Source organism: Dama dama, chromosome 8 (assembly GCF_033118175.1).
Source record: "Dama dama isolate Ldn47 chromosome 8, ASM3311817v1, whole genome shotgun sequence".
Lineage (NCBI taxonomy): Eukaryota > Metazoa > Chordata > Mammalia > Artiodactyla > Cervidae > Dama > Dama dama.
The window spans coordinates 23208789-23227600 of record NC_083688.1 but is presented as its reverse complement, the minus strand read 5'-3'; the positions used below and the strand labels follow the sequence as shown (position 1 = coordinate 23227600).

General features: G+C 40.6%; 1 protein-coding gene across 3 annotated transcripts in view; it reads right to left on the bottom strand.

Annotated features, from left to right (window-relative positions):
* The window catches only part of AP1S3 (adaptor related protein complex 1 subunit sigma 3), a 68264-nt gene that overhangs the window by 19104 nt on the left and 30348 nt on the right, over positions 1 to 18812 (bottom strand). Inside the window, exon 2 of one of the 3 annotated variants that reach the window (XM_061148637.1) lies at positions 1499 to 1587. The exons of the other annotated variants lie outside the window; for them this stretch is intronic. Within the exon in view, the coding sequence (XP_061004620.1) occupies positions 1499 to 1561 (63 nt within the window). The 5' untranslated portion in view covers positions 1562 to 1587. The remainder of the gene's footprint in view (positions 1 to 1498; positions 1588 to 18812) is intronic. 3 annotated transcript variants of the gene reach the window in all.

Sequence of the window (18812 nt, the reverse complement as noted above, 5' to 3'; positions counted from 1 at the left end):
TTATTTATACTACAGGAGAGAGATACGTTCTCTTAATTCATTTTATGAGTCACAAATTCATTATAGGGATATATCATCTCTCCATTTCTCCCACTTCCCCAATCCTTGCAACTACTGTTCTACTCTCTGCTTCTATGAGTTTGATGTTTCCAGATTCCATATATAAGTAATACCAAGCAGTATCTGTCTTTCTGTGCCTGACTTATTCCACTTAACGTGATGTCTTCTAGGTTCATCCATGTTGTTACAAATTACAGGATTTTCTTCTTTTGCAAGGTGGAATAATATTCCACTGTGTGTATATGTATATATGTATGCATATACACACACCATACTTTCTTTACCCATTCATCTGACAATGGACACAGTTTGATTTCTATATTTGGGCTACTGTCAATAATGCTGCATGAACATGGGGGTGCAGTTACTGCTTTGAGAAACTGATCTCCTTTCCATTGCAAACATACCTAGATGTAGCATTTCCCTTGGAACTATATCTAGAAGTACTATCATATAGTAGTATTACTTTTTAAATTTTTCATGATGGCTGTACCAATGGACATTCCTACCAGCTGTGTGCAAGGGCTCCCTTTTCTTCACACCCTCACCAACACTTCTCATCTCTTGCCATTTTGATAATAGCCATTCTAACAGGTATAACAACATACCATTGTTCTTTTGATTGACATTTCCCTAATGATTAGTGATATTGAGCATCTTTTCAAATACCTGTTGGACATCTATATGTCTTCTTTGGAAGTATGTCTCTTCAGGTCCTTTGCCAATTTTTTAATCAGGTTATTTGTTCCTTGCTATCTACTTGCTTGAATTCCTCACATATTTTGGGTGTTAACCTATTAACAGATGTATGATTTGTAAAGATTTTCTTCCATTCCATAAGTTGTCTTTTTACTCTGTTGTCTCATTTGCTGTGCAGAGGCTTTGCACAGAGTTTGATGCAATCCCATTTGTCTATTTTTGCTTCTGTTGCCTATGCTTTTAAAGTCATATCCAAAATATCATTGGCCAAACCAATGTCGATGTCAAGAACTATTTTCTGTATGTTTTCTTCTAATAGTTTTACAGTTTAACAGTTTCAGGCCTTACATTTAAGACTTTAATCCATTCTAAGTTGGTTATTGCATGTGAAGTGAGATAAGGGTCCAATTTCATTCTTCTGTATGTGGATGTTAGTTTTCCTAACCATTTATTAAAGAAACTGTCCTTTCTCCATTGGGTGTTCTTGGCACCTTTCTCAAAGATCAAACTAAGTCTCAAATGTAAGTTCTTTTAGGGTTACTTGGCTGAGACACTTAGAATCAAATTGTCTTTGGCATCACAATATTTAACAATTTAGATAGTGTTGACCACATTAGGGAGAAGCCTGATTTTATTTTCAATTAAGTTTCAAAATGTGTATTTGAAATGCTTGTTCCCATTTAAGTGAATTTTGAAAGCTTTAAATGAATAGAAGGCACTGTGATATGTAGAAACTTACTGTGGAACCTGGTGGGTAGTAAAGATTTGTTTTCCAGTAATTGTCAGATGATCTGATCTTCATTTTATAAGAGATTAAGTTTTCTCGGTCTACAGTATGAAAAGATCAATTCTAGAATCATAATTTATTTTGTAGTTTTTTACAAAATAAAATTCATTATTGAGGTTAATCGTGTCATGGAGGGAATAATATATAGTAGGAACCAAAATAATTAAAATTCTCAAACTTTACAAATGTTCAACTCTTTTTATTAAAGAGATTTGGTTCTGAATGTCACAGCATATGTCATACGTCATACAAACTCAGCAGGTGGAGATATCTGAAAACCAAAAGAAACCAGGCTCTTTCTTTAGGGCATCCCCTGAAGAATTTGAAGTCTTCTTAATAAGTTATATTCTCTCTTAGAAAAAAAAAAACAAGACCTTATAACAAGGTCTTGAAAAACCAAGACATAGAAAATGAATAGAAAGCAAGTTATAAAGTCCTGCTCATCTAGCCATTTTAAGAAAAATCACCCTCAGTCTGGAATTTTAAGCACCTAGTTAGAACATAGCATTTTCTTAAACACCCATTTAACTATCAGTGCAGGTGTAGATAATTCAATAATGAAACAACCACCACTTTCTAAGAATCATATTGAGAGAAAGATATTTTTAGCTTCTAAGAAGAGATCATCATAAAAGTGACATTCTAAAAGTACGAAATTGAATGGGAATAGAATAATAAAACTTCAGGATCTTGAGAACAAGGTTCAGCTTTGGATTATCACCAGTAGATAAGACTATTCAATCCTATTTCAAGCGAATGGTCAGATCTTTGCTAGAGAAATGAAATTCACATATTTTCTGGGTGTTGACTTTGCATTTTCTGTCAGAACATTTTATTCTTCCCATGTAACCTAAATCTCTTCTGTTACAATTTAAACCAATTTTCCCTGATTTTATCCACAGAGCATATTAAAAGACAATATATCACTATCCTTGAAATAATAAGTAAGTCTCCACATATTTGAAGACAGGCTTTAAAGTGTATTTGGAGTCTTTTCCTTCCAGAAGAAATTACCTGGTTTCATGTCTTCTTATTGGGTCTATTACCAGATTTCAAAACTGTCATTGTTACAGTTCCTCCAGGACTACTTCACAGATAAATGTCACTTTTAATTTAAAGAGCTCAGATCAATGCCCAAAGTTCCAGTGAGAGGCTGGAATTACTGCTGAGTTTAATTGTGGATTACTTTCAGTTCTCTTGCAACCTTCTCTCAAGATCAAGTGCCTGTCTTCTTAAACGGATCAACAAGGTAGAAAATAAAGAAAGAACTCTTTTTCATTCTAACAATGAATTCAAAGAGAAACGATCATCAAGAACATAATACCCACATTCATAAGGTCATTTTAAATATAAAAATGTGTTTCAGATTCAAAAGAAGCAACAAATAGATTCAAGTTTTTCCAATCATTGCATTGATTAAGACAGTGATGAAAGATTTCATTCTCTCAGGTTCTACTCTGAGGAAGAAGGAGCTTGTGTTGTGGTGTCTGGTGTCTGTTACATCTCAAACTGAACAATGGAGCATGAGAAAACTGGTGGAATGAATTGTAGTGACTCACAGGAGTTCATTGCCTCTAGCAATTAATGTTATCCAATTTATCTGCTTAGTCAGTCAAGGCATATTTGGATAACATGTTTCAAGAGATTAATCAAATACCATTTTTGATCAGCATTAGCTTAAAGAGTATGAAAAAAAAGGCAATTGGAAAGTTTTTTTTTTTTCCCTAATATACACAGAGTTGACTTAAATTCAAGTTAATGTCATGAACAAACTTCATCTGACTTCAGAAAACAACACCTAGGCATTTTGTTTCAATAACACTGCTGAGAAGAAGGGAATAATGCAGAGGTTGACTGGTAATCCTCTTCTGGGAAATGCCAACTCCAGAAATAACCCTAAAATCCAATGCAGTGTGATGAGCAAGGCTGACTTCTTATATCTGGGCCAACTGCTCTGGCCTCGGGTGGGCATCTGGCTTCACCGATATCTCCCTCCCTCATTCAAGGTTAACCTGAGATGATCTGAGAGGAAATAATCACACTGGCAGCTAAATTAACTGTATTTCAGAGACCTTAAAGTACAGATTTATTCACGCAATGCATATTTACTGAGTACCTACTATGTGCACCATGAACCTACAACATAAAACTTCTTTATGTTCTTTACCTTGAACAGCTTTTAATCATGACAAAGAGTCAAAAAAAAAAAAAAAGTAAACGTATTTAATTAAACCACAGGCCTTTACGTCTTCTGTTGGTGGTGGGTGGTTTAGTCACTAAGTTGTGTCCAACTCCTGTGACCCCATGGACCATATCCCACCAGGCTCCTCTGTCCATGGGGTTCTCCAGGCAAGAATACTGGAGTGGGTAGCCATTTCCTTCTCCAGGAGATCTTCCCGACCCAGGGATCAAACCTGGGTCTCTTGCACTGCAGGTGGATTTTTTACAGACTGAGCTACCAGGGAAGCCCTTATCTCTTCTATCTCCCAAAATGCCACTAAAATGACAATAGCAAAATTTCTTTAGTGCATTAACCCTCAAAGGCCAGGAGAACGGCAGGGGATGTGAAAGCAGCCAAGAGATTTCAACAATTCTTCGGAAGATGGAAGGAGACAGAAGACTGATAACTAACTTAGCAACTTAAGGAAAACTGTAGCTTGAGGTAGATTCCAAAGAGGAAACCAGAGAAAGTCTGAGAGCAGCACTTGGGGGTACCATAGCCCCTCAAAGTTCTAAAAACAGGGACACTGGCTAAAGGTCTACCTACAGAGTGGTTGGCATGGACCACCTATGGCATTCCTGGGGGATTACAGTTAAGTGAGAACACTGATGCATGTGTACACACACAGTACACACGCATATACACACACTCTACAATAAGTTCCCAGCTGCTTTACTCAAGGGTACAGAAATTAAGTGGAATCCAGGTATTCCATCTGGGGCATCTCTTGGCTCAGCTTCCTCTGGCCCCCAGTCAGTAACAGGTGGCAAGCAACTGGCAATGCCAATAAGGCTTGGTTTACCCAACCTGAGAAGCTCAAATCTGTGCAAAGCCATATTTCTTCCCAGGCGGCCGAGTGGTCAAGAATCTGCCTGCCAATGGAGAAAATGCAGGTTCACTTCCAGGGTCAGAAAGAGCCTCTGGAGGAGGAAATGGCAACCCACTCCAGAATTCTTACCTGGAAAACTCCATGGACAGAAAAATCTGGCAGGTTCCATGGGATCACAAAGAGTTGGATACAACTGAGCATGTACACGTGCGCGCGCGCGCGCACACACACACACACACACACACACACACACACACTACTTCTTTACTTAAGGCTTACGTTACCTCTCTCAGGGGACTTACACAAGTAATCTACATCCACAAAAAGAAATATTTACAGACATCTGCAACCCTCCTGGACCTTAAACATAATTCAGAGCTGCAAAGCTATATATGCATCTTCACCAAGAGAGGAACATGTTCCTCACCTCTACCACCAAACTCTGTTGTATAAAAAAGCTCATCTATAAATTAGGAAACTGAATGATTCCTCCCTGAAGACACTAAATGGCAGAGAAAAGATCTCTAGGTACTAACAACAGAGCTTCCCAGGCCACCTGACTATGCCCCCAGAACTGTCTAGTAGCATCTTAGCATCCGCTTTTAAATATGAGTAGAGGCCAAGGATTACCTGACATCTGAGAATAGTCTCTAATGTCAAAGAAAGAGACTAAAACGAACAAATAGAAAAAAAAAGTACAGTGGATATAGTAAGAAAGCATGGAGCAGGACAAACCTTTACACACACACACAAACATGAGTATGCTCAGAGAGTTCAAAGAAGATGGAGTTCCTATATCAATAAAACAAAAGCAGGATTCTATGGAGGAAAAAAGAGATAAGAAAAAAACTCTTGTGAATTAAAAAGTACGATAACCAAAATAAAGCCAAAGGACAAACAGAAAAACAGAAGGAAAATTAGAGGAAAAGATAAAACTATTGAGGAGTCAACCCAGAAGGTGCAAAATTCAGAGAGCTAAAAGAGAGATAATGGGAGAAAATCTCAAAGAAAGAATTCAAAAAATGTCCTAGGTCTAACAAGATGAGACGTCAGATTAGATAGGTTCATCATGTGCCCAGCACGAAGAATATTAAAAGGACATTGCAGGAAAGAACTCTCATGATAAGGAGAATAGCTTAAGAGATTCCAGGAGGACAAAAAAGTTCACACTCAACAGATCAGCAATCAAAAGAGGACAGGACTCCTGACCTGCAGCTGTTAGAAGACTAGATGTCTACATCCAACCAAATTATCAACTCAGTGAAAGAGAGGAAGAAACCTTTGGTTTTCACCCTTGCATAGACTAAAAATGAAGAGAAAAATAAAGAAGACATTTGCATCTAGCTTCCCTGGAGGCTCAGTGGGTAAAGAAATCTGCCTGCCAATGCAGGAGACACAGGTTCCATCCTTAGGTAAGGAAGATCCCCTGGACAAGGAAAGGGCAATTCACTACAGTATCTTTTCCTGGGAAACCCCATGGACAGAGGAACCTGGCAGGCTACAGTCCATGGAGTGGCAAAAGAGTCAAACACATCTAAGCAACTCAACAACAACTATCTTCCTTAGGAAGCCACTGGAAGATGTCTCTAAGCAAAGTGTAGGAGAGAGTTAGATATGGTTACCTAGAGTACAGACTTCCCAGGTGGCACAGTGGTAAAGAGTCCGCCTGCCAATGTAGGACCCGTAAGAGACACAGGTTTGATCCCTGAGTCAGGAAGATCCCCTGGAAGAGGGCATGGCAACGCACTCCAGTATTCCTGCAGGCATCAGAGAATGAGATGGCTGGATGGCATCACCGATGCAATGGACATGAACTTAGGCAAACTCCAGGAGATGGTGAGGGACAGGGAAGCCTGGAGTGCTGCAGTCCATGAGGTTGTAAAGAGTTGGACACGACTGGGCGACTGAACAACAAGAACCTAGAGTACAGGGAACCCCAAGCAAATGGTGGCGAAAGGAAAGACCAGAATAACAGCCACATGCCAGATCAAGAAAGCAACCATTTTGGACGGAAGTGGTGGAGGCTGGAGGAAGAGGTGGGGAAGGGAGTGACAGAATTTATAGATCATTTCATTCCTTTTTATAGTTGGAAAACATATCAATAGTCATCTGCAAGATCTGTCAGATGACTGGGGGGAAAAATAATGATAGCTATATAGAAAACCAGACAGTGGAAAAAATACTTACCAACTTCAGAAAAAGAAATGATACAAGCAAGAAATCATAATCTTAGTTCTCAAAACTACTTCAGGAGAAAGAGAAGTGAGGAAGTATGTGTGTGAGCAAAAGAGAAGTACATGCTCAGTTACCATTAGTCAGGAGATAATGTAAAGAATTCTGAGTAGAAAACTGCCAGCATAAGCATATTACTTAGAAATATAGATGGAAATACACAAAGTGCTTGGTTACGCAGTCGTGTCTCTGTGCGACCCCATGGACTATAGTCCACCTGGCTCCTCTGTCCGTGGAGTTTTCGAGGCAAGAATACTGAAGTGGGTTGTCACCAAAGGAAAGGCTGCAATTATTGAAACTAATTGCCTCTAGGAGAACACAGTAAAGAAGAAGAGTTGCTGTGTTTCATTACATAATCCAAGCAGATCTTTTAAAATATGCACATATATATATTTAAAATTTTTAATGGAATTAAAAATCAATAAATAAGGGATAGTAGATTACCTATATTTAACAGTGACGTTAAAAATATATTCTGAGATATTTTCCCCTCTCCCAATATTAAGCCCCAAGTTTGAAGGGAAAAATCCATAAATACATTAAATGTTCTAAACTATCATTTATGAGCTCTCATTTGATTTTATCTGATGAAGTTTTATTTTTCAACCTCATGAGTAAGAGTGCCACTAGTTTACTCGCTTCCAGGTGGAATAATATATTTTATGTCCTGATTTTACTTCAAGCACACAACATTTGGCCAGAATTCTACTGTTCCTAATACAACTTTTTAATATGTTTTTTATACTTATTTATTTTGGGCTTTCCTTGGGTCTTAGCTGCAGTGGTTCACACACTCTCTTGTTGTGGCACATGGGCTTAATTGCTCCATAGCAGGTGGAATCTTCCAGGACCAGGGATCGAACCCACATCCCCTGCATTGGAAGGCAAATTCTTAACCACTGAATCACCAGGGAAGTCCCTCTAATATAATTTTTAAAAATGGAGGACAGATGAAATTTTTTGGAGATTCTGGCTTTTCCTTCATGTACTAACAATTCCCTACACGCACACACCCCATGCCCACCACCCCACCCCCACCCCCGCCCCCGCCCCCAGGCTCTTCCCTGTGGAGCAAAGACATTTGCCTCTGAAGCTTCTTTTCATACTATTGGCTTCTTAGTTCTCTTACCATTTTGCATGTTTCTTCCTAAATGATGTTTAACTCCAAATTTTTCTTATAACAAGGACTCAGTAAATACAGGCGGAACTGTTGAATTTTGAGAAATGGGGACTAGCTCTGTCTTAATATTCTGAGTAGAGAACTGAGTTTTCTATGAGGGATGGAGAACACTGTGGCTTGGGGTTTTATTGAGCATCATGAGCTTGAAACTGGGATTGTATTTCTCCAGATTCAGTAAACTCAACTATCACTTGTTTTTGCCAAATCTTCTGGTTGTTTATCCTGACCAATTTAATAGTTCTCTGGCCAGAAGGGTGTAATAGCATTTACGCACCAAGAGCTCCAGCCACTCTGCTCTCTCTGCTAGGTCAGTTACACAAATGTTACACACAACTGGTCTGGGCATTCATTTCTTCAGGGCCCCACTTCATACCTGCACGTAAGAATGATCCCTTTAACAATGTGCCTGGGAACTTCCCGGGTGGCCAGTGGTTGAGAATCTGCCTTCTGCTGCAATGGACATGGGTTCAATCTCTAGTTGGGGAACTAAGACCCCACCTGCCATGGAGCAACTAAGCCCAAGGGCAACTACTGAGCCACGCTCTGGGACCTGCACACCACAACTAGAGAGTCCATGAGCCACAACATAAGACCCCACGTGAGGCAAAGAAGATTCTGCATGCCGCAACCAAGACCTGACAAGGCCAAATAAATTAAAACAACTAGCCTGATTTCCTTCCTCTAAGCCTTCTCTAAATATGACAAGACCAATCCCCTAGGACTGCTGCCTCTCAGGCATCTCCCTTGGTCTATCAGAGGGGTTTCCAGAAAATAGAAAGACAGACTATCCACTGCTTCTTCACCAGCCTCATTTACTCACTTTCTCACTGAGCTCCAGTTCTCTCTTCCACAAACCAAGCTGCCTTCTTGGTAAAAAGGTAATTTGCTAAAGCTTCCAGTGATCTACCTTAGCTGGATGAAGCACAAGCTGGAATTAAGATTGCCGGGAGAAATATCAATAACCTCAGATATGCAGATGACACCACCCTTATGGCAGAAAGTGAAGAGGAACTACAAAGCCTCTTGATGAAAGTGAAAGAGAAGAGTGAAAAAGCTGGCTTAAAGCTCAACATTCAGAAAACTAAGATCATGACATCTGGTCCCATCACCTCATGAGAAATAGATGGGGAAACAATGGAAACAGTGGCAGGCTTTATTTTTGGGGGGACTCCAAAATCACTGCGGATGGTGACTGCAGCCGTGAAATTAAAAGACACTTACTCCTTGGAAGAAAAGTTATGACCAACATAGACAGCATATTAAAAAGCAGAGACATTACTTTGCCAACAAAGGTCTGTCTAGTTCTAGTCAAGGCTATGGTTTTTCCAGTGGTCATGTATGGATGAGAGAGTTGGACTGTGAAGAAAGCTGAGCACCAAAGAATTGATGCTTTTGAACTGTGGTGTTGGAGAAGACTCTTGAGAGTCCCTTGGACTGCAAGGAGATCCAATCAGTCCATCTTAAAGGAGATCAGTCCTGGGTGTTCACTGGAAGGACTGATGTTGAAGCTGAAACTCCAATACTTTGGCCATCTGATGCAAAGAACTGACTGATTTGAAAAGACCCTGATGCTGGGAAAGATTGAAGGTGGGAGGAGGAGGGGATGACAGAGGATAAGATGGTTGGATGGCATCACTGACTCAATGGATATGAGTTTGAGTAAACTCCGGGAGTTGGTGATGGACAGGGAAACCTGGCATGCTGCAGTCCATGGGGTCGCAAAGAGTCAGACACGACTGAGCAACTGAACTGAACTGATCTACCTTTACTTTACCAGCAACTCCAGGTAGAAATAAGAAGATGTATCAGACCAAAGTTTCCCAGAAGTCAGTTACCCATGTTTTTAGGACAAAGGTTCATTGGCATCTGGCCAGTTTCCTAATTTAGTGACCCTTTGAAACTAACTAATTGCATGCTGGAAGTGGTTTGTTTGGGCCATGTCACAGAACTTGCAAGATCTTAGTTACCTGACCAGGGATCAAAGCCCCCCTATCCATGAAAGTACCAAATCATAACCATTGGACCACCAGGAATTACCTGGAAATTTAAATTTTAGTTTTATCAAATTATTATATGCCATTTAGTCAAAATTGTGTTACCTCAACCATTGTTTCAGACTTGATCCAGGACATGCTGTGCACTTACCACTGTGTATATGTGTTTATGTTCAGTCACTTAGTCATGTCTGACTCTTTGTAACCCTGTGGTACACTGTAGCTCCTCTGTCCTCTGGGATTTTCCAGGCAAGAATACTGGAGTGGGTTTTTCATTTTCTTTTAAGGGATCTTCCTGACCCAGGGATCAAACTCATGTCTTCTGCACTGGCAGGTGGATTCTCTAGCACTGAGCCACCGGAGGAGCCCACATTTACCACTAGGTCAACTCTCACATCCAGCAGTAATGTACAGATGTGAGAGCTGGACCATAAAGAAGGTTGAGCACCAAAAAACAGATGCTTTTGAACTGTGGTGCCAGAGGAGACTCCTGAGAGTCCCTTGAACAGCAAGAGATCAAACCGGTCAATCCTAAAGGAAATCAACCCTGAATATTCATTGGAAGGACTGATGCTGAAGCTGAAGCTCCAATACTTTGGCCACCTGATGTGGAAGCTGACTCATTGGAAAAGACCCTGATGCTGGGAAAGATTGAGGGCAGGAGGAGAAGGGGACGACAGAGGATGAGATGGTTGGATGGCATCACTGAGTCAGTGGACATGAATTTGAGGAAACTCTGGGAGATAGAGACGGACAGGGAAGTTTGGTGTGCTTCAGTTCATGGGATCACAAAGAGTCAGACACGACTTAGCGACTCAACAACACAACTCAAATTAGACTCAGGACATGAGGGGCAATTATCACTAGGCCAGATCACAACCTTAGCCAGGGCCAGGGGCAGTAGAGCAGGTTGGTTGTTAAGTGGGAAGATTCTGGTGATAGGCAGCTTGAGAGTTTGTATTTGCATCCTGGTTCCATCATTTGTAAAAGTTACCTGATCTCTCTGTTTCTCAGTCTCTCCATCTATGAACCAGGGATGACAACAGGTAAATTACATCAGTCATGTTAGAGGATACTATCTTTTAGTGAGGAGCTTAGCACAGAGTAAGCTCTCAGTAAATACTTACTATGGCTAAGGAATCATCGGGGAGTCAGCCCCACTCACTTACAGTCCCATTTATCTTCACTGAGGCAAGCAAAAAACTCCCCACTTCTGCCTTTGGAATCATTCCACATCTCCTCCATCACTTTTCCCATGTTCTGATGGAAAGTGCCTGTGACAGTCATTTCACAGGTACCCAGAAAGGCAGTCTGCTGTTTCTTTGGATAATATTAATTAATGGATAACTTGCTATCTTGCCTTCTCAATCCCCCAGTCTCATCAATCACCTTCCTAATGCTTAAACAATGAATTTCTTCCATAGACAGCCCAAAAGTGTAAGTAAGTTCTTTAGAGTTCCTTTCTACCTTCTGATACCTGACTAGTGGCATTCTGATCATGTATTTAAGAATTCTCTCCAAGTTCCCTGTAAAGTGTTTACTTTGGGGTTCCTCATTTTTTCACTTGTGTGTGCGTGCGGCTCTAGTTTCTTTTTCTATAATTGAGTAAGAGCAAGTCACGTTTTCAGCTTCCCTCCTGACTCTTTGCTTGAACCACATCACTTGTCTCTGGTGGGTCACACTCACTCTTTAACCACCAGTTTCTCTTTCACAGGGGAAATCAAGGACAGGTGCGGCACTGAATCAGCTGCCAGCTCCCCTCTGGGCCTCATCTCTTCATCTAAGAAACAGGAGAGCTGGGTCAGGTATCCAAATACCTTTCAGGGGATGGGCAGAATCTGGCAACATTTTCAACAAGGGTGAAGGTTCAGTGTAATTCAACAGGAGAATGAAGACACAAAGTCAAACTGTAAATCACAAGTTCCAACTGAAGGGACAGCTTCAACTCAGCCATAGTAAGGTTTTGCCAAGAAAAACATTCAGCCAGTATCGCCAGGTCTTCATTTTTTTTTTCCCCAAAAGAAGCCTGAAACCTGGATGATTGTGTGAAATACTGGGATTATTTTAATATTGGCAATTAATAGGGATAATGACAACAAAACCCTGTGCAAGTCAAACAAGGCACATTGTGAGTGGCTGTGGTCATGAGCTGCATTCGGGCTGCAGACCTCGTTTGAAACTGCTAAATTAGGTGACAGTTGAAGGCTCTCATTTCATGAATGCCTTTTACAGCTTTATTGCACTCAACGTGCATGCTCAGTCGTTCAGTCATGTCCTAGTCTTTGTAACCCCATGGACTGTAGCCCACCAGGCTCCTCTATCCATAGATTTCCCAGGCAAGAACACTGGAAAGAACATTTCCTTCTCCAGGAGATCTTCCCAATCTAGGTATCAAACCTGAGTCTCCTGCGGCTCCTGCATTGGCAGGCAGATTCGTTACCACTGAGCCACCTGGGAAGCCCATGGCACTCAACTGATTTCCCCTTTTTTGTGGTTTTGGAACCTGTTTGAGGAAGTAGACCTCGGACCTCAGAGCCGGGCTTGCACCTTTCAGCCTAATATTATTGCTGAATATTATTGAAACTATTCTTAGATCAGTGACCTATGAACTCTTATTCACCAAATTTTTAAACATTTTTGCCCTTAAGATTTCCAGCTCAGGTTTCTGTTTCCACAAATACAGGAAGAGAAAAAGTGTATATAGAGAAGCAAAATCTACACAACCTCATTTTTTAGCTTATTATGTCAACCTTCTTCCTGAGATAAAATGTTGAAAAGCTGCTACACTGGCCAGTGTGCTTCAAATCCTTTCCCAATTCTTGCACACCATCTGGTGGTGGAACTATCTATTTATAACAAGTGAAATGCTCAGGGAAAAAGGAAAATTAGGTGAACTGGGTGAGGAGGAAAGAGGAAGAGGAGAGGAAGAGGAACGGTAAGAGAAAAAAAAAAAAAGGAAATAAGATGGAAATAAAAGTCATGAGTAATCCACATATTAAAAGGTCAACTGCTGAGAACTAGCTGGAAGTCATTTACGTAAAGCTTTAAAGATGCTCCTAAAATTGTCTGTTATGACTTAGAAAAGGAACTTATGGTTACCAGCGGGGAAAGGATAGTTAAGGACTTTGGGAAGGTCATGTACACACTGCTATATTTAAAATAGATAACCAACAAGGACCTATTGTATAGTACATGGAACTCTGCTAAATGTTACGTGCCAGCCTGGATGGGAGAGGGGTTTGGGGGAGAATGGATACATGTGTGTGTGTGGCTGAGTCCCTTTGCTGCTCACCTGAAACCATCACAACATTGTTAATCGGCTATACCCCAAAACAAAATGGTTTTGGTGTTAGAAATAAATAAAGAAAATTGTTATCCATCCACGTGCATTGCACAATACTGTTTACTGGAAGAAAGCAAGGAAGGAAATAAGGATGGAGAGATGGATAGTTATATGAAAAGGATAGGACAAGCAGCCTGTGAGGGGCTGGATTTGCATCACCCCAAGATTCATATGCTGAAGTCCTAACTCCAGTACCACAGAATGGGACCTTGGTCACTGAAGATGTAATAGTAAGTTAAGATCATACGAGAGCAGGGTGGGCCCCTAACCTATCAATATGATAGGCTTCATTACAGAAAAGGGAAATTTGGAGACTTCTACAAGTAAAGTGGTTAAGGCTCTGTGCTTCCACTGCAATGAGCATAGGTTCGATCCCTGGTCAGGAAACTAAGATCCCACGTGCCACATCACATGGCCAAAAAATAATAATAATAAAGGGAAATTTGGACAAGACGTGCATACGGAAAGAACACTGTGTGAAGATAAAGGCAGAGAGTGAGGCGATGTAGTAGAGGCCAAGGAACACAAAAAGTTGGCAGCAAAGCACCAGGAGCTAGGAGACAGGCACCAGTATCTCAGGATCCCCAGGAGCACCAGCCCTACTGAAACCTTGATTTTGTACTTTCAGCCTCCAAAACTGAAACTATCCATTTCTATCATTTAAGCCAGTCAGTGTGTGGTACTTTCTACCAATAGACCTGGTACAAAACTTGTCTCTGGCTCTTAATCTTATGTCTTTAAAAAAAAAATCTCAAAATCACCACCATTGTTTTCCATGTCGGTTACAATTCAAAATCATAAAACCAAATTGTCTATATTCCAGAGATAAAGTCAGCAGATTCCAATCAGCTTAGCAAATATTTATTCAGTGTTTGTCCCAGTGAGGTATTTAAAATGAAACCACCACTCATTCCTAGACTCACAAAATGACATTAGGAAGTAATGTAGTAACATTAGGAAGGATAACAGAGGTGATTTGGTGCAAATCTCATTTTAACACAGATTGCCAGTGACTGGACCCTCGGTTGCATAGTTAAGAAGAAGCAGAGTTAAAAACCACCTCCTTCTCTCATCCTAAGGCTCTTTGCACTTGGCACCTTAAAACCACTTTTATCCAGCAAAGCTAAAACTACTACTTTTTTTTTTCATTTATGCAAATAATGACAGTCAAATCTCATACTAATGCCAGAGACCTACTTATAATGACCAACGTGTTGAAAAATGTGCCAACACCACACTGAGCACATCACATCACCTCATTTACCTTCATTAAAACTGTAAGATGTAGATACTATTGTTATCCTCACTTGATTGATAGGGAAACTGAGGTCCAACAGAGTTATGTACCTTGTTCTGGGTTAAGCAGCAAGAAAGTTCCAAAGCTGGGTTTTCATTCTAGAGCCCACTTTTTTTTTTAAGTAAAAAAATTTATTGGTATAAAGATTTTTATAGTAGTTTTATTATATTTTAAGATGGTATCTATATTATATAGATATATTCCTTTCTTAATTCTATCTCTCTTCATCTTTGCCTCTATTATGTGGATATATATTATATCTCGGATACCCACTTTTTAAATTGCTCCACAACATCACCCCGTGGGAAGACAGCAAAGATACAGACACTGGCACCAGTGAGGCTGGATCCGCCCACTTTTGAAGTCAATATGATATCGACCATCTTTGTAACTAGAAGGTAGACCTTGAAGCTCTCCCTGCCCTATCTGATACCAAAAGCTTCTGTAACAAATTTTTTTTCTTTGTGTCTGTCTGTCTGTGTTCAGTCCTGTCTGACTCTCTGCAGTCCCATGGAATGCAGCTCACCAGGTTCCTCTGTCTGTGCAATTTTCCTGGCACGAATACTGGAGTGGTTGCACTTCCTACTCCAGGGGATCTTCCCGACCCAGGGATCAAACTCCTGCCTCTTTCGTCTCTTGCACTGGCAGGCAAAGTCTTCACCACTAGAGCCACCTGGGAAGCTCCTTTTTTTCTGGAACAATTTTTAAAATCAGCAGGTAGGGTCAAAAGGCCTGTGCTTATGCAAATTAAAATACGGGAAATAAACATTCAACCAAAGATAAAAATGCCTTTAGCACTGAACCACTCTGAGTCACTCACTACTATTAAACATATCACAGCAGTGACATCAAGGCAGGTGAAGAAAGGATTAAGAGAAGTTTACTAGTACAGCCACTATGGAGAACAGTGTGGAGATTCCTTAAAAAACTGGAAATAGAACTGCCATATGACCCAGCAATCCCACTCCTGGGCATACACATCTAGGAAACCAGATCTGAAAGAGACACATGTACCCCAGTGTTCATCGCAGCACTGTTTATAATAGCCAGGACATGGAAGCAACCTAGATGCCCATCATCAGACGAATGGATAAGAAAGCTGTGGTACCGCCAGTCAGGATGGCTGCTATCCAAAAGTCTACAAGCAATAAATGCTGGAGAGGGTGTGGAGAAAAGAGAACCCTCTTACACTGTTGGTGGGAATGCAAACTAGTACAGCCGCTATGGAGAACAGTGTGGAGATTTCTTAAAAAACTGGAATTAGAACTGCCATATGACCCAGCAATACCACTTCTGGGCATGCACACCAAGGAAACCAGATCTGAAAGAGACATGTGCACCCCAATGTTCATCACAGCACTGTTTAAAATAGCCAGGACATGGAAGCAACCTAGATGCCCATCAGAAGATGAATGGATCAGGAAGCTATGGTACATATACACCATGGAATATTACTCAGCCGTTAAAAAGAATTCATTTGAATCAGTTCTAATGAGATGGATGAAACTGGAGCCCATTATACAGAGTGAAGTAAGCCAGAAAGATAAAGAACATTACAGCATATTAACACATATATATGGAATTTAGAAAGATGGTAATGATAACCCTATATGCAAAAGAAAAAGAGACACAGATGTACAGAACAGAATTTTGGACTCTGTGGGAGAAGGCGAGGATGGGATGTTTTGAGAAAACAGCATTGAAACATGTATATTATCTAGAGTGAAACAGATCACCAGCCCAGGTAGGATGCATGAGACAAGTGCTCGGGCCTGGTGCACTGGGAAGACCCAGAGGGATCGGGTGGAGAGGGAGGTGGGAGGGGGGATCGGGATGGGGAATACATGTAAATCCATGGCTGATTCATGTCAATGTATGACAAAACCCACTACAATACTGTAAAGTAATTAGCCTCCAACTAATAAAAATTAAAAAAAAATAAAAAGAAAGCTGTGGTACATATACACAATGGAATATTACTCAGCCATTAAATAGAATACATTTGAATCAGTTCTAATGAGATGGATAAAACTGGAGCCCATTATACAGAGTGAAGTAAGCCAGAAAGATAAACACTAATACAGTATACTAACGCATATATATGGAATTTAGAAAGATGGTAACGATAACCCTATATGCAAGACAGAAAAAGTGACACAGATGTATAGAACAGACTTTTGGACTCTATGGGAGAAGGCAAGGGTGGGATGATCTGAGAGAACAGCATCGAAACATGTATATTAGCAAGTGTGAAACAGATCGCCAGTCCAGGTTGGATGCATGAGACAAGTGCTTGGGCTGGTGCACTGGGAAGACCCAGAGGGATGGGATGGGGAGGGAGGTGGGAGGGGGGATCAGGATGGGGAACACATGTAAATCCATGGCTGATTCATGTCAGTGTATGGCAAAAACCACTACAATATTGTAAAGTAATTAGCCTCCAACTAATAAAAATAAATGGAAAAGTAAAATAAATAAGAGAAGTTTATTACACTGGAAACTTCTCGCTAGCAGAAAAAGATCATCTGAACCCATCTATGCAGTTACGTTAGATCAAACATGGACCCTTAACACTTCTCATATAAATGGGGAGCAGTGAGGAACTTGAACTTGGAAAAAAACTCCCTTAGATAGCTCTATTAATGGTCTACAACATTACTGAGAGAAAAGGCCATTATTTCCTTTGAGGTGATAACTAAAACAGGGCCTGTATTGGCAAGGAAGTCCCTGTTTCTAACAGAAATGGGGTAAGAGGTAGAGAGAAGGATGCCAAGAAAGGAGAGGAAGAAGGTACAGCTGTGTCTGCTGGGCTTGCTTTCTAACCGAAAATGCATAGAATTTTACCTTTCTTCCTTTCTCTCCTTTTTTCATGTATTTATTCAGCAAGTATTTACTGAATATCTAGAAAAGCTATGACAAACCTAGACAGCATATTAAAAAGCAGAGACATCACTTTGCCGACAAAGGTCCATAGAGTCAAAGCTATGGTTTTTCCAGTAGTGAGAGCTGGACCATAAAGATTGAGCACTAAAGAATTGATGCTTTTCAACAGTGATATTGGAGAAGACTCTTGAGAGCCCCCTGGACTATGAGATCAAACCAGTCAATCCTAAAGGAAATCAACCCCGAATATTCATTGGAAGGACTGATGCTGAAGCTAAAGCTCCAATATTTTGGCCACCTGATGTGAAGAGCAGACTCATTGGAAAAGACCCTGAGGCTGGGAAAGATTCAGGGCAGGAGGAGAAAGGGGCAACAGAGAATGAAATGGTTGGATGGCATCACCAACTCAGTGGATGTGAGTTTGAGGAAACTCCAGGAGTAGGTGAAGGACAGGGGAGCCTGGCAGCTGTCCAACTTGGAGAGCAAGATAGCATTAGTTACCTCCCCTGTGTTGCTCATCTGTTTCTTTTAAAATTTTGGATTCACTTTAGAAGAGCATTTCAAAATAACTCAGGAAAAAAAAATAATACTATGTCGATTAGGAGTATCTCAGAATTTTACAATAATGAACCACTTCCCAATAATAAGCCATAGAATCAGTGATGCTTATTTGTGAGTGAAAGTCGCTCAGTCATGTCTGACTCTTTGTGATCCCATGGACTGTATAGTCCATGGAATTCCCCAGGCCAAAATACTGGCCCTTCCCTTCTCCAGGGGACCTTCTCAGCCCAGGGATCGAACCCAGGTCTCCCGCATTTCAGGCAGGTTCTTTACCAGCTGAGTCACAAGGGAAGCCCAAGATTACTGGAATAGGTAGCCTATCCCTCTCCAGAGGATCTTCCTGACCCAGGAATCGAACTGGGGTCTTGTGCATTGCAAGAGGATTCTTTATCAACTCATCTATCAGGGAAGCCCAGATGCTTATGCAGATGGTCCCAGTTAATTTTTTTTTTAATTTTTATCTTGTATTGGAGATAGCTGATTAACAATGCTGGGATAATTTCAGGTGGACAGTGAAGGGACTCAGCCATACACACACATGTACCCACTCTCCCCTCTCATCCAGGCTGTCACCCAATTAACATTAACACGTAAAAAAAAATAGTGATTTATTTTCTATATTGTTTTAACCATTTCAAAGTTTTTAACATAAACAAATAAAAGTATCTTCTCATAAAACACAGTGCAAAAATTACTAATGGTCTTTTGCCTTTTTGATTCCCATTA